We start from the raw sequence: 17597 nt of genomic DNA, 5'->3' as shown, positions 1-17597 counted from the left end.
TAATCAGCTGGGCTCGGTGGCTCAGCCTGTAATCCCACGCCTTGGGAGGCTGAGGTGAGTGTGAGTGGATTGCCTGAGCCCGCGGGTTCGAGACCCGCCTGGGCAACTTGGCGAGACCGCATCTCTACAATAAATCAAAAAATTAGCCGGGCGAGGTAGCACAGGCCTGTAGTTCCGGCTACTCAGAAGGCTGAGGCGGAAGGATCGCCGGAGCCCGGCAGGTCGAGGCCGCGGTGGCCGGGAGCGGCCACTGCTCTCCGGTCTGGGCGACAGAGTGAGACTCCAACTCAAAAAACAAAACAAAACAAAAACAAAAAAAAACAATGTAATCAAGTACCTCACAAACTGACTTTTCAGATATTCGAAAGCTTCCGTAATATGAGGTCTATAAAGCAACCTTACTATTTTTAAGCAAATATATTCGAATACTGTTTTCTCTTTCTAAGTCACCTGAGTTGGCAACTCCATCACTGTCTAATACATTTTTAAAACTTTTCATTAGTAATTATCATAAGAGCCTGGTAAGGTTTGTCTTAGGCATGCTCAATGATAGCAAGTGTTATTCAATTATATGTGGCTCTTACTTCAAAATACAAATTTCAGAACACTGGTGCTCAGTTCACAAGGATGTCTGACATAAGATCAATATACAAAGCCGGCCTCGGTGGCTCAGCCTGTAATCCCGCGCCTTTGGGAGGCTGAGGTGAGTGGATTGCCTGAGCCCACGGGTTTGAGACCCGCCTGGGCAACTTGGCAAGACCTCATCTCTACAATAAATAAAAAATAAGCCAGGCGTGGTAGCGCACGCCTGTAGTTCCGGCTACTTGGAAGTCTGAGGCAGAAGGATCGCCGGAGCCCAGCAGGTCAAGGCTGTGGTGGCTGGGAGTGGCCACTGCACTCCAGTCTGGGGGACAGAGTGAGACTCCAACTCAAAAAAAAAAAGATCAATATAAAAAATCAACCAGTGGTATTCTTGGGTACCAGCAATAATCAATTAAAAAATGTAACAGAGAAAATATCCCATTCACAGTAGTAAGAAAAAAGTATAAGGTATCTAGGAATAAATGAATGAAAACACAATAATCAAGTTATTAAAACTTAGTATCGCAAAAATGGCAATTTCTCCCAGATTCATTTATAAATTAAAAATAATTTCAATCAAATCCTGACAGTGTTTTTCACAAAAAAAATGTATTCTAAACTCCATATAGAAAAGTGAAGTACCAAAAATAGCTAAAATAATGTTGAAGAAGAATAAGGTAGGGGAAATGTAGAATTGATATATGGTTAAACAAATGAGAGCCTAAAAATGAAAACTACATGACAGAGGTTGCACTACAATTCAGATATTTGATAAATGATGCAAAAAGCACATGACATATCCATATAGAAAAATAAAATTATGTATCTTACAAGAATGGCAAAAATAAATTTCAAGGGATTCGAGATATGAATCAAAAAAGCAAATTGTAGAAACTGCTAGAAAAAAGTACATCAGACCATTTTTACAGCTTTAGAGGAAGGGAAACATATCTTAAAACATGAAAGACAAAGCCCAAATAAAGCAAAAAGATAAACTCCAGAGCAGAAGATATCTGTAATGCAAATGACTGACAAAGAATTAAAACCAAGAATATTTAAACAACAGTAAAAAGCAAATAACCTAACAGAGCGATGGACAAAGGTAACAAATAGGCAAATCACAGAAGGACAATAAACACATGAAAACACATTCAGGCCACTGTCTTGCTAGGCTCTGGTGTGGCCATGTGCTCTTTGAGCTATGGCTGTCACCATGCCTCCTGGTTTTGGCCCCCTCCCTCAACTTGAGGAGGTGAGTCCTCTCTCTCTCTTTTCTTTCTCACTCTGATTTATTTTTAAATAAACTATATTTTTAAATCTAAAAAAAAAAGAAAAGAAAATACATTCAACCTTACTATTAATAAGGAAAATGTAAATTACTACAGATTTGAGATACTATTTAAAAGGCTGGTATAATCTTAAAAGCCTGAGAGCACCAGATGAGGAGAAAGGGGAAACTCATAGTCTAGTGAGTATAAATTAAAATAACCACTTTAGTTGAAGATGTTTATATTCTACAATGCAACAATTCCACTTTTTGGTATACAAGCCATAGAAACTCTTGTTCATGTGCAAGGTATAAAGGTATTACAAGAATGTTCATTGCAGAATAGTTTTAATAACAAAAAAAATGGAAACCATATGTCAATCAACAGAAAAGTGAATAAATTATAGTATATTTATACAACAGCATACTCTAACTGCAGTTGAAATGAACAAATTAGCAATATACATAACATGTATATTTTCAAAAACAAACCTGAGTAAAAAAAGCAAACTACAGAACAATCTCACTTATGTGCATTTCTAAAACTTGCAAAACAGCGAGTTTTATGGATACATAAATATTCAGCAACAGTGTAAAAATATTCAGGAGAATGATACCACTTTATGAGAAGGGTTCCTCTGGGAAGGGAAATGGAATGGGAATATGGAAAGCAACAGAGGAAGCATCATCTTTTTTTTTTTTTTAATGTCCTGATCTCTGTGAACCTATGTATCTCTAATATCAGATACATAAATGAGTACACAAACAGATACAGATATATATGACATAATGTCAAGATCTCAAGGTAGCTGGGTTGTGAGTACATGGGTTTTATTATTTTCTATACTTCTATATGTTTGAAATATCTTATAATATTAAAGTATTTAAATATTTTATAATATAGGTTTCAGAATGTGTTCAGGAAGCACATTTTAAAAAGTGAACTATAGTTACAGTATGCTAAGTTACCAAAAAATCAATCGAAGACACATACAGTATGAGATCAATTATATACTATGTAAAACAAACGTTTTTTATAGCTACATACACTATGGTAATTGTATAGACTTTCATGGGAATAACATACTCCAAACTCAGAATGATGGTATCACCCAGCGGGGAGTAAGAGGAACAGGACTAGGCAAGGGTACACAGGGAATCAGCTAAATCGATAAATAATTTCTTAAAAGTCTGAAACGAGTATTGCACTTACTACAGCTTGGTATTGGATGACTTAAAAAACCATATTTATATGTGTATTATATATGTAAACAACAGTAGCAAAAACAATAATAAAAGAAAAAGAGTAAGACTAGAGCTAACATTTGAGCAATTATTATGCAGTAGGCACACCTCCAAGTACTTGCATGCACAGCCCTAAAAACAACCCTAGGAGGTAGATTATATTACTATCCTCATTTTACAGATGAAGAACTGAAGCAGAGAGAGGTGAAGTTGATCTGGGGTTATACAGTTAGTAAATAATGAAAGTAAGATATGAAGCTAGAATTCCTACTCTAGCTTACAGTTTAACAAATGTTATTGTATCATTTTCTGTATGTTAGAGATACTGCATAAAAAATACCTTTAACCTATGACTACAAAGAAATGCATACACACACATACATTTCTGCATTAACTCAAACTGGTTCTAAAGATGTTAAAAGAATTCTAAGTATGTCCTGTTAATAGCAGCATCCCAATTGCTCTAATAATTTACATGTTTGAGGTTTGATATTTTTTAAGATCATTATTTCATAGTCAAACAATTTCAACAGTCCTAACATAACACACATTTGGAATCCTAGATAACTTATATGTAAGTAAATGATATAATTCTACCATTTCTCTCTCATTAGAGACAAAATTGTATTACTTAAGCCTCAGGTCTGAAAACTTATGTTAAGAGTTTTTAGTAACAAATTCTGGCAAGAAATTTAATATAATTTCAATTATTCATCTTTTTCTAGTCTCTAAATTATGAGGGTTTTTGCTGTTGCTGTTGTAGAGACTACCCATACTAGTCTAGAACTTTTGGCCTCAGGCAATCCTCCCTCCTGGGCCTCCCAAAGCCCTGAGGTTAGATACAGGTATGAGCTATCATGCCTGGCCTGAGTTAGCTTATTTTTTAAAAGTCAGTAGCTAATATTTACCCAATGATAAAAATATCATTTGTATAGGACCATTTATATCACAAGGTAAAAAGGAAACTGGCATTCTCAGTGACTGAATATTTATGAACATTTACTATGTGCTAACCCTATACTCTTTGTCCCAGTTACATTGTTACTATTTCTTAAAAATATTTTCTTAGTCTATACACCCACATTCTCATTCCTGCTTTCTATTAGCTTACAGAATATGTATTCAAAAAATTAAAAAGTTCTTGCTTTCAAAGAGTTTATTGTCTAGTAGAGCAAAGAGATTAGCAAACAAAAGTTATTTATGATAAGCAAGTACATTAATAAAGGTATTTAAAAGGTATTGGAGTAACACAAGGGCTGGGGAAGATGGAAAGGTAGCTGTTACACTTTGAAAATAGAAAATCTTGAACATGAAGAACAGGAAACCCCAAGTTACCAGTATTCTTTCAAGTAACTTGTTTTAAAAGGAAGAAAAGAGAGTAATAAACAGCTAGGAGAAGGAGTTAAGACGGGAGAGGTACATACTTAGCATCAACTCCTCTGAACTGTTTTCCTTGACAAGATTCCATATCTAAGACTAAATCCCAGCTGGTCATTTTCTAAGCATGAGCAAGTCACAACATTTCAAAGCTTCAAATGAGATACTAGATGTTTAAGAACTCTTAATTATAGAGGGAATCTGAATAAATCATCTCAAGTTCTTTCTAGACCTAAAGTGCAATGATTCTAAGACTCTCAGAGGCACTGAACTTTTTAAACTCAAAGATAAAACACAAAGTATTCAGAATGCAAAGAAGAAAAACTAAGACCATTGGAGTTTGTATAGCTGCATTATATTATTTTTGCAAAACTGCTAAAAACAATTAATTCCTAATCTGAACATCAGTAAAATTCCCATAAAAAGACAGCACCTTAATTAGAGTTGATAAAGTACATCTCTCAACACAAACCTCCAGACTTCTAAAAAATAAACAAGGAAATACTTTGTGATAATAGAAGTAAACTGCTTAAAAGCCTATAGCTTAGGCTTGTAGTCATCTTTTAGAATGAAGATGTCTATACCGATACATGTATTACATTTTTACAACAATATATTTGTTAATTATCTTCCCTTTAAAATTTTAACATAACAGTCGAAGGTTCATGAAATTAAAAACAACAGCTAATATGGGCTCTTTATAGTAATATGCCTTCTTTTACCACACATTCTGAAATTTATAAAAGGTTTTCCTTACCTGATATGGACATGGAATGTGGTATTCTCTGCAGCGTTCTTGTATCCATGTTGTTTCCCAGATGCCACGGTACGCTTGTTCATAAAAGTAGCATCCAATAACAACCAAGAGTGGTACGAGATAAAGAATACTGAAAACACCAATCCGGATCATAAACTTCACTAATTTATCTTGGTTTTCCTTTTCTAATGGAATCTCAATTCGAACTCTGTTTAGGGAAATAATGCCAGCTAAGAGGAGAGAAACCCCAACTACCACATACAGGCAGAGGGGAGCAAGAACAAAATATCTCAATGCATCAACATCGTAGAGGCCAACAAAACACACGCCACTAATATTGTCACCTTCAATTTTATTCATCGCTAAAAGGATGATGGTTAGAGTTCCGGGGATGCCCCATGCACTGGCGTGAAATAGCAATGCTTTCTTCTCAATAGCTTCACTACCCCACTTTGGTACAGCTGCTAAGAACCACGTGATGGTAAGAATTACCCACCATACACTGCCAGCCATAGTAAAAAAATAGAGTACCATAAAAAGCATGGTACAGGCTTTATTATGAGATCCTTGTGTCACTGTGGAAGCCTTATACTGTGCAGGGCTAGATGCATTGCAGGCTACTCGATCCTCAAGCAAAAATCCAATGAAGAAAATTAGTGATACCATCATGTAGCAGACTGCATAAAATATAATAGGCCTCTCAGGATAACGGAATCTTGTGACATCAATCAAAAAAGTTAAAAAAGTAAACAGTGTGGCAGAGAGGCAAATGATTGAAATCAATCCTATGAAATAGCGAGCAAATGACAGTTCTTCTCTCCTAAAGTACATATTTGGACAAGGAGGTGAACAATCCCGCACGTGCAAAAAAGAATAACCAAGATCAGGATCAATTTTCAATTCTCGGGGACACCAAAAACCATAGTCCCTCTGCACTGCTGCCGGGGCTCCTTCAGTTGGATCTCCAACTAAATTCAGATCCACAAGTCGAGGATATGGCTCATCACAATCTGGGAACCTTAAAAAAAAAAAAAAACACAAAATGAGAACGCTTTTTATGTACGGGAAAATTCACTGCCACCTAAGAACTTGAATTTCCAAATTTAGCGCTTGTGAATATTTATGTCCTTGGAGGGCAACTGCAATATGTAGGATATGCTGATATCCTCTTTGTGGTCCATACAACTAGATTTTCCATAATTGACCCCAAAAAGTATGATTTTATACATAATTTTGTTTTGCCTTCAAAAACAATACTCTTAATTAAAACAATCAAGCATAGCCATCAATTAATAACAGTATGTATAGAATACCTATTTAGGATACATAGGTTTAGAATAAGACTTCAAAATATAAAAATATATAGGTACAACTATATAGCTCCAACAGAACAGTAACTAAAAATTACTTTTTGCTAACATTTGACTACAGTATAGCCCTGAATTTAATCCAGACTAAAACAGAACTTAAGTGTAAGAGTTAAGAATCTTTCCACACTGGGCACAATAGCTCACACCTGTAATCCCAGCACTTAGGGGAGCCAAGGTGAGAGGATTGCCTGAGTCCAGGGGTTTGAGATCAGCCTGGACAACTTGGCGAGACCTCATCTCTAAAATAAATAAATCAAAAAGTTAGCTGAGCAGAGCTCGGTGGCTCAGCCTGTAATCCCGCGCTTTGGGAGGCTGAGGTGAGTGGATTGCCTGAGCCCGTGGGTCGAACTCGTCTGGGCAACTGGGCGAGACCTCATCTCTACAATAAATCAAAAATTAGCGGGCATGGTAGCGCACACCTGTAGTTCCAGCTACTTGGAAGGCTGAGGCAGAAGGATCGCTGGAGCCCCGCAGGTCAAGGCTGCGGTGGCCAGGAGTGTGCCACTGCACTCCAGTCTGGGTGACAGAGTAAGACTCCACCTCAAAAAAAACAAGTTAGCTGGACGTGGTGGCACATGCCTGTGGTTCCAGCTACTTAGAAGGGCAAGGCAGATGGACTGCCTGAGCCCAGCAGGTTGAGACTGCGGCAGTGGTGAGCGTGCCACTGCACTCCAGCCTGGATGACAGGATGAGACTCTGACTCAAAAAAAAAAAAAAAAAAAGAATCTTTCTTACATTTATGCTCCAATGTGCTGTGAGTTAGCAATTACCATTAAAAATCCTTACAAGTGGCTCATTTTTGGATCTTCTCTTTCTACTTTACATTCACTCTCTGCTTATGCATTCAGTTAATTGAAGGGCTTCTAAGGTCTCTTAGATGTCAGCTAGTTTTTTCCTAATATCCTTTATTTCTCGCCCATCCACTGCATTCTCTAATTCAGTTATTCTCAAACTTTGATGTATGTAAGAAAAAACTTAAGGTTTTTCTAAAAATGAAAATTCTTAGTCGTACCACCACCAATCATATATACTCTATTACATTTGTGGTTAGGGCCCAGAAATCTGTATTTTAACAAGTTCCCAACATGATCCAGACTTGAGAAAGTGTAATAGCCTCAGGATGAAGCAATCAAGGTTGTGTTGCAGACATACTTATACAACTAAAGACACGATTCTCATGAATTCTCTTTATCTTTAATTTTCCTGCCAATATCAGTTTCTAAAACTTCAGACTACCACTACCTAGCCGCTTACTGTTTTATATGCATCAAGTAGTTCCCGAGAAACTATCATTGATATTAAGTTCATCAAATACATTCATAATTTTCTGCTGTATGTAGCTTATTGATATTTTCAAATTTTTTTATTTTTTAATATAAATAATTTTTACAATTTTCTTCAAATGGCTTGGAATTATAAAGTCAAATGACAGAAACTCCTTGTATTCAAGTATTTATTGGAACCCTGTAATATGCCAGGAGTTAAAGGTAAAAAGACAAAAAACAAAACAAAGTAGGATTTCTATCCTTGGGTCCAGGAGACACAAACTTGTAAATACAACATACATAAAAATACAGCAGTGTGATACATAAAGCAATCAAAATCTATACAAGGCCTAAAAATAATAAAGATTAATTATAATGGGAAAGAGTTATGAAAGACTTCAAAGAGTGAGTCCCTAATACAGGATTTTACATTAGTATTTGGCAGTATTCTCAGTATGCCAATCGGAATTCCAGCAAGCAAGCGCAAGCACAGGCATAGATGTTTGAATAGGGTGTTTAGTATCATTGGACCATAAAGTGTGCATGACTTGTGACAAGAGGTGAGACTGACGAGGTAAACATGTTGCAGAAATGTGTGTGTGTGTATAAACATTGGTATACAATTTAAAACCATGCAAATTAACACTAAATATTTTCTATGGATATATTTGTATACCTAACTGCCAATTCAACATATACACTTGGATATTTAACAGGCACCTCAATCTCTAATCCTTCTGAAAACAAACTCTTAGACTTCTATGTCAGGTTTTCCCATTACCATAAGTGGCGATTTTATACTTCCAGTTGCTCAGGCCAAAAACTTTGGGGTCATCCTTGAGGTCCCTTATCTGCCATATATACCTAACGATCTACCAGCATTTCCCGTCATTCTACTTTGTGGCATATCAAGAATCTGACCCTTTTCCTTTTCGCCACTGCTGCTGCTTCCCCTGAGCATCAGTACCTCCTCCCTAACTTGTTTAGGGCCTCCCAGTGATCTCCATTTCTACACAGCAGCCAGAGTGATCCTTTAAAGACATGCCACTCATTCTTGTGTTCAGAATCACGTCTCTTCTGCTCAAAACCTTCTAATGGCTTCTCATCTCACATAAAGTCAAATCCAAATTTCCTACCAGAGCTGCATAGTCTCCCAGGCCCAGGTCTTTTCTGATCTTATTTCTTTCCATTCTCCCACACTTATTTGGCTCCAGCCTTTCGGTCTCCTGCTGTTCTTTGAATTTATCAAGTATGCTTCCACTTCAGAGACTCTGTACTTGTTGCTCTGTTTCCCCTACCTAGAGTGCTCTGCCCCAGATATCTGTAATAATTGTTGCTCACTTTATTCAGGTCACTGGTCCAAAGCCTCCTTATCGAAAAGGCTTGATTCCCCAATGACTTTGTAGAAAACAGAGTCCCTCTGCTCTCCTATATTGTATCACTATCACCTACTATATTCTTTCTTATTAGCATTCATTTACATCTGACATTATTCATTTGCTATCTCCCACCACATGCCACCACCACTAGAATCTGAGCTCCATGTGAATATGGGCTTTGTTTTGCTCGCTGCTCATCTTTGGCATCTAAAACAGTGCCTGGCAAACCAAAGGCATTCAACTAGTATTTGTTGAACTAATGAATGTTGACTGAATATACTCATTAACCTAACCAGAAAGAAACTAGGAGCAGTGTGGAAGACAGACTGGGAAAAATTGGGGCAGAGATATCATTTGGGCCAGAATACAGATATAACAGATTATCCAGGGAAAGATGTAGAATCAAACAGAACATGTAATGAACTCTGGGAAGTACCATTACTGAAGCTGCAGGAAGAGGATCGAAGAAGAAAATTGAGAAGGATTGGCCTGAGATATAACAGATTACAAGTCAGATAAAGCAGCGAGGACAAGATAGATATGACATTAGTTAAATGAAAGCAACATAATTTATAACTGATTAAATGTGGGGACTGAGATCAAGGAAGGAGGAATAGAAAATGTCTTCCAGGCAGCCAGGCTCGGTGGCTCAGCCTGTAATCCCACCCCTTGGGAGGCTGAGGTGAATGATGGCCTCAGCCCAGGGGTTCAAGACCCGCCTGGGCAACTTGGTGAGACCTCATCTCTACAATACATCAAAAAATTAGCTGGGCATGGTAGCGCGCGTCTGTAGTTCCAGCTACTTGGAAGGCTGAGGCGGAAGGATCGCCGGAGCCCAGCAGGTGGAGGCTGCGGTGGCCAGGAGCGGCCACTGCACTCCAGTCTGGGCAACAGAGTGAGACTCCAACTCAAAAAAAAAAGAAAAAGAAAATGTCTTCCAGGAAATAAAAAAAGTAAGCAAAGGAATAAAATCAATTTTAGATATGTTGAAATTAAGGAAGTTGAGACATATTCAGGCTAGTTATCCAATGGCAGCTAGATTATGCAGGTTTGGAGTTTAGCAGGGAGATCAAGGCTACAGATTTAGGTTTAGGAATCATCAGGATGCCGGGTTCGGTGGCCCAGCCTGTAATCCCATGCTTTGGGAGGCCGAGGTGAGTGAATTGCCTGAGCCCGCAGGTTCGAGACCCGCCTGGGCAACTTGGTGAGACCTCATCTCACAATAAATCAAAAAAATTAGCCGGGCATGGTAGTGCGCGCCTGTAGTTCCAGTTACTTGGAAGGCTGAAGTGGCAGGATCTCCGGAGCCCAGCAGGTTGAGGCTGTGGTAGCCGGGAGCGGCCACTGCACTCCAGTCTGGGCGACTGAGTGAGACTCCAATTCAAAAAAAAAAAGGAATCATCAAGATAAAAAGAAGAATTAAAAGCAGTGAGATGAGATTATCCAGGGAAAGATGTAGAATCAAACAGAACATGTAATGAACTCTGGGAAGTACCATTACTGAAGCTGTAGGAAGAGGATCGAAGAAGAAAATTGAGGAGGATTGGCCTGAGATATAACAGATTACAACAGTTCTTACATGATGGTATAAATGACTTTTAGGAAAGAAGGACAATCTGAAATGGAGGGAAATAAAACTGAGATATGGGTTTAAAGTGGGTGATACAGATTTGGCACACATGCTGAGGGGAATGAAATTTTCCTGACCAAGACAAGTAGTTACAATTGGAAATAAAATTGCTATGGTTTGAGAATCATTAACTATACTGTGTAATTAATTAGTAAGAAATGTGTTAATCAGTCGATTTGGAGAAATGAACAAGTACAATGGAAGGAATGAGCTGATATTGCTAACAGAAGTGTTATTCCAAGTGACAGATCACAAAGTTTAAGCTAAATAAGAAAATAATTGAGATGGGGAGGGGGGCATTTAGGATTTTTAAAAAAAGATCAGAAGGGGATGTCCATGAAATTGAAGAACAGGTGCTATAACAGAATATCTGAGATTGGGTAATTTATTTTAAAAACAGATTTATTTCTTACAGTTCTACAGGCTGGAAATACCAAGGCTGAGGGGTATGTATCTGGCAAGAGCCTTCTTGCTGCATTATCCCATGGCAGAAGGGCAGGAGGGTATGGGGAAGCAGTGAACGGGAACAAACACATCCTTTTATTAGAAATCCACTTCCACAATAACTCACTCACTGCAGAGATAACAACATTAATCTACTGCCTGCATAATCTAATCACCTCCTAGAGGAATTATCTCTCAACAACGTTGCACTGAAGATTAACTTTCCAACACATAAACTTTGGGGGACACATTCAGTCCCCCATAATTCATGTGTTGAAATTTAATCCTAGCTGGGCACAGTGGCTCATTTCTGTAATCCCAGCACTTTGGGAGGCAGAGGAGAGAAGACTGCCTAAACTCACGGGTTTGACACCAGTCTGGGCAACTTGTCAAGATCTTGTTTCTATAATAAATCAAAAAATCAGCTGGGTGTGGCAGCGTGTGCCTGTAGTCCGTTACTTGGAAGGTTGAAGCGGAAGGATTGCCTGAGCCCAGCAGGTCGAGTGTGCCACTGCACTCCAGCCTGGGTGACAGCGTGAGACTCCACCTCAAAAAAAGAAAGAAAAGGAAATTTAATCCTCATTGTGGTGGTATTAAGAAGTGGGGTCTTTTGGGAATTAATTAAGTCATGAGGGCTCATGACTTCACGAATGGATTAATGGCCTTATCAAAGGGCTTCAGAGAGTTTGCCCCTCTTGCTCTTCTGTCACATGAGGACACAGCATTCCTCTCATCTGGAAAATGCAGCAACGAGGCACCATCTTGAAAGCAGACAGCAGCCCTCACCTGCTGGCACCTTGATCTTGGAGTCCCCAGCTTCCAAAATTGTGAGAAACACATTTCTACTGTTTACAAATTACCCAGTCTGTGGGATTTTGTTATATACCCAGTCTGTGGGAAGCACAATGAACTAAGACAATGGGTACAGTAGGAACAAGGGTATGAGAGATGTAGAAGAATGACAGGTTGCCATGGAAAATCACTGCCAGAACCTAAGACTTCAAAATTAAGCAATCCCAGTGTATAAGTAGGACATAAAACAGATTTAATCGTATCAAAACAAATAAAGATTATAATGAGATTTCTAATCTTAGAATAAGCCATTACAATAAAAAGACCCTTAAACAATGGGAGTTAGATATAAGAAGCACAAGATAGGGTTTCTGCCCAGGCAACTCATAACTGTTGTTTTACAACAACTTATAGACTTCTAAAAGAGGGATTTATGATAAGCACTCTTAGGTGCCTGGAGAGATAATAAATGAATAGTTAGATAGGCCTAGATAAGAGGTCACAGAGGTGAGAAATAGATACTCAAATATGAGAAAGCAAAATGTCAATAAATTGACTTCAAAAAGGTAACACAGTAGGCTTCATTTAACATTGTTAGTAAGTTCTTATATACTGCAACTTCAATGAAAGGACATACAGCAGGTCCTCAAATAACATAGTTTTGTTCAATGTCATTTTGTTATGTTGATGAGAAAAAAAATTGGCTTCCTTACAAATCACTTCACTTAAAGTCACAGTTCCCAAGAATCTGCCAACAATGTTAAATAAGGACTTACTGTGTCTGCTTTATTTCTTAAGTTCTTCCATCTGTCAAATGAGAGTAGCATTTTATTTTATTTTATTTTTTTATTTTTTATTTTTTTGAGTTGGAGTCTCACTCGGTCGCCCGGACTGGAGTGCAGTGGCCGCTTCCGGCCACCGCAGCCTCGCCTGCTGGGCTCCAGCGATCCTTCCACCTCAGCCTTCTGAGTAGCCAGAATTACAGGCATGCGCTACCACGCCCGGCTGATTTTTTGATTTATACTAGAGATGAGGTCTTGCTGCCCAGGCGGGTCTCAAACCCGCGGGCTCAGGCAATCCACTCACCTCAGCCTCCCAAAGGCGGGGGATTACAGGCTGAGCCACTGAGCCTGGCTTTGCATTTTATTATTCTTTATTCTTGAACTATTTTAAAATATTAAAAGGTACAAATTATTATATAAAAATTTAGTATATTATTACTAATGATGTTCACTCATACAAAACTATAAGAATGTCTAATAAATCCTTAAGCCTTTAGGAAATTCTTATAGTCTATATACAAGGGAGGACTCAAAAACCCCAGAAATTTATTTATAAATATTGTGTATCTATTCGTACATGTTAAACTTCAGTCACCTCCAAAACACTGTTTGATGCGATACACCTATCAAGATGCTTTTTCCACTGCTCAAAACATTTTGAATTTTGGATGTCTTTTAGAGTTCCTTTTGGTTTCGCTACTTCCACAGTGGCAAAACATTTCCTCTTAAGGATTTTTTTTAACTGGAGGGAAAAAAAAAATTTCTTGGGGTGGGTCAAAAACTGCTGAACATTTAGCAAGGTGTGGGCAGGAACACTGTCATGGTAAAAAATCCAGTCACCTGTTTGCCACAAAAAAATTCAATGAAGCCAAACACAGCATCTCACAACACTTACCAATACACTGCTGCTGATGGGTTCCAAGAACACTTACCTAGCTGGAGAAGCCTGTACTATAAAGGACCAGCACTCCAAAAGATAATTCTGTGTTGTTGGGGGTCCCTCTCGTATTGAATATAATTTGAAAAGTATCTGACATTTTCTGGATTTGGTATGTTAATATATGAAAGAAAAATGAACTGATAGAACTACCCTAGTCTTCAACACATCTAAATCAGAAAAGTATTTAAGCCCCCACAATGATGAGATAATAATTATTTTTTACTATGTATTTGCATTTTGTAATAAATGACACTACTTTTATAACCAAAAAAAAAAATGTTTCAAAGAGAGAAAAATCAACTAAACATTTTTTTTCTTTTTTTTTTTTTGAGTTGGAGTCTTACTCTGTCACCCAGACTGGAGGGCAATGGCCACTCCCGGTCACCACAGCCTTGACCTGCTGGGCTCTGGCAATCCTTCCGCCTCCGCCTTCCGAGTAGCTGGAACTACAGGCGCGTGCTACCCCACCCGGCTAATTTTTGATTTATTGTAGAGATGAGGTCTTGCCAAGTTGCCCAGGTGGGTCTTGAACCCGTGGGCTCAGGCAATCCACTTGCCTCAGCCTCCCAAAGCGTGGGATTACCGGCTGAGCCACCGAGCCTGACTAACTAAATGTTTTAATATGGATTTCTTACTTTGTTTAAAAAATTTCTTCACAGATTTTTTTTTTATTGAGAGCTTCCAAATTCCTAAGAAAATTAACAATTCTGAGGTCACAAAATTGCTATCCAAAATTAGTAATTTATACATACACTTCAAAAACGTTTTTAAAAATAGATGAAATAGAAGACAAATAATTTCAAACACACTGCAAAATAAGAAATGATTCATGGAAATCTGGTTTCGCACCTACTGCACTCCATGTCTTCAGGCCAAGGAACATCAAACATTTCCATGAGTTTTGAACACTCGCTGTAAGCCCGCTGACACAGCCTCCGACAGGGAAGTGTGACACGTCCATATTCCATACAAATAGGAGCATAGAGGGCACAAAGAAATGGCCGGAAATCCCGAGAACAATCCAGATTCACCATAGGATGGAATGGCTAGGAAAAGTTAAAATTGAATAATTAGATAAAGAGCTGTATACATGTTAAAGCTTTCTATAATGTTCTTTTTTTTTTTACTTCAAAAATTATGAGGATTATTAAAAATTTCTGAAGGAGAATTTTTGTTTTAAGTAAAGCCCTCTTAGCTCTATACCAAAGATTCTGATTTGGTGACATGTGAAGAGTATCCCAGAATCTACATGTACAAGGAAGAACCCAAAAAAACCCAGCATTTATTTATAAAAAATTGTATATCTATTCTTACATGTTTAAACTGTAGTTACCTTCAAAGTACTCTGTTTGATGCAACACACCTATCAAGATGCTTTATCCACTGGTCAGAAGAGTTTTTAAGCTTGTCAATTTTGATGCCTTTTAGTGCTTCTGCTGTTTCTGTTTCACCTCTTCTACACTGGCAAAGCGTTTCCCTTTGAGGACTTTTTTTCATCCAGGGAAACCAAAAAGATAAGTTGCTCAGAGTAAGATCAGGTAAATAGGGAAAGTGGTGCACAGGAATCATGCCGTTTGTGGTCAAAAACTGCTAAACACTTAGTGCAGTGTGAGCAGATAGACTCGGAAACCGCCCATAAGGAAATGGGCAAACATGCTGAAAGAATCTCAAAAATAAAAAAAAATTCACCGAAGCTAAACGCCGTCTCTCACAACAACATTAGCTGGTATACTGATGCCAATGGGTTCCTAGAACACTTACCTAGTAGGGGAAGCCTGTACTACAAGGGACCCACCCTCCAAAAAGTAATTTAAAGTTTTTTGGGGTCCTCCACATATATTTCAGATGTTGCAGATGCTATAAATAAGAGGCCAGGGCTGAGAACTACTAATAATAATATGATCCATTTTACATAGACAAAAATCCACAAAAGACAGGCATTAAATGTTCAAAAATATGATTAGTAAGATTGCAAGAGGTTCTAGTTTCCTTCCTTTTATGCATTTCAATTTCTACAATTAACATTTATCAACAGGAGACAGGAAAAGACGTAAAAAAGAAGAAAAGAGAGACAGGGCGAGTAAAATAAGTAGTAATACACAGCTGTTATTTGGGTACTTAGGGATGGGTAAGGATTTCTCACCGTTGGCTCAAATTTTCTAGTTCTTCTTTTACATTTTAAAAACTTTAATAGAGTTCTCCAGACTCTGAAATCATATTACCTAAATAGAGTTAATAACACAAGCTAATATTAAGGAAATAAAAAGAAAAACAGTTCCAACATAAAACCGTGTCAAAATAATTACAGGAACAGATAAAATATCCCAATAAAAGTGCATTTGGGCTTTTCACTATTTTTTTTTATTTGCTTATATAACAGTTTGAGTCATTGCTGATTTTGAATCAGTTATAGACAGTCTCATCATCAAGCCTTTCTAATGTGTAAGAATCAACTTATTTCTACATTGATTTATAATTTTTCTACATTTATGTATAACTTTTAATTTATACATATTTTCATTAAGAATAGGCTTCCCATACATAATACAATCAGAAAATCAAGAGTCCTTAAAGAAATTCATGTCAAAGAAATTAACTATAAAATGGATATAGTAACTGATATATAACAAACTATATGTGACTACCATTTCCAAGTATGATGGAGTACTTTGTGGTAAAACAATGTTCCCAATGGGAATGATTTAAAAAGAGAAAGAAAAAATGTTTTAAGTTATCTATTTGAAGCTACTGGAGAACTGCTGTTGAAACAAAAGAACAAGAGACACCAAGAATCTGAATTCTCCAGAAGGGAAGCACAAACAGGTTGTTACTTTTCTAAGGAGGCATTTGTTGAACAGGGTGTAAGACAAGAGGCTTTAGAATCAAAGCTTTGCCCAGGCTGGTGCTAGAGAACTGGGAAACCAGCAATGTTTTAGATGGTCTTGAGAGACTACAGGGACAAAACTGGAAATATAAGAAACAAAATTGAGAAGGGGAAGTGAGAAGGCCTTCCCTTCAGGATATTTGAAAATTCCGAAGCTACACAGAAAAGGAGACTAAGAAACTAAGTAGAAAGCCTCTGAAAAGTAGAGTGCAGATTTTGGCAGTCTTATCAGGCTAAAAAAGACATGAATTAGAATTCGAGCCCTGCAGAGGAACTGAACACACCAGACAGACTTTTAGCTAGAAGTCCTCAGTGACTGACTACACCCTAGAGGCAGAGACAAATCAGAGGGAGAGAGAGAGAACCACCAACATTGCAACCCAATCGAAACTCAGCTCAACCACTGACTGAATTAAAGTGATCTGCCTCCAATTTATCTAAGCAGAAAAGAGGATAAACCTTTTCTGTAGTAATATAACATTATTTGAAATCTCACCAATAATTTTATAATGTCTAGTACCTCAAAAAAACTTACAGGGCATTCTAAGAGACAGGGCAAGATAACTAAAGAAAAAACAAGAAAAAAAAATCTGTTGTGATCCAGCTAACTGGAGTGAAAGACAGAATTCTATATAACTATAACTAATATCTTCAAGAAAATAAAAGATAAAAATTTTCTTCAGAAAAGTAGAATCTATTAAAAGAGGAATTAAATGGAAATTCTATAATTTAAATATACAATTACTAAAATTAAGGACTCATTAGATATATCTTAAGATAGGATTGGCAAAATAGAAAAGGCAATCGAAAATATTCAAACAGAAAGAAAGTTACAGACCAAAAAATAGTGAAAAAGATAGAAAAGAGCATAAGAGACATGTAA

The 17597-nt window shown here is 37.5% G+C and overlaps 1 protein-coding gene across 1 annotated transcript in view; it reads right to left on the bottom strand.

Moving 5' to 3' along the window:
* FZD3 (frizzled class receptor 3) overlaps window positions 1–15399 on the bottom strand; it is a 53352-nt gene extending 37953 nt beyond the window's left edge. The window contains exons 1-3 of the mRNA XM_008069692.1: window positions 15175–15399; window positions 14680–14876; window positions 5229–6246 (exon numbers count right to left, since the gene is read on the bottom strand). Of these exons, the coding sequence (XP_008067883.1) occupies window positions 5229–6246; window positions 14680–14876; window positions 15175–15399 (1440 nt within the window). The remainder of the gene's footprint in view (window positions 1–5228; window positions 6247–14679; window positions 14877–15174) is intronic.
* Window positions 15400–17597: the final 2198 nt, after the last annotated feature.

The sequence above is a fragment of the Carlito syrichta genome, unplaced genomic scaffold, assembly GCF_000164805.1.
Source record: "Carlito syrichta isolate Samal-C Ts95f unplaced genomic scaffold, Tarsius_syrichta-2.0.1 Scaffold312190, whole genome shotgun sequence".
NCBI classification, from domain to species: domain Eukaryota; kingdom Metazoa; phylum Chordata; class Mammalia; order Primates; family Tarsiidae; genus Carlito; species Carlito syrichta.
This window is presented reverse-complemented; position numbering and strand designations above follow the sequence as displayed.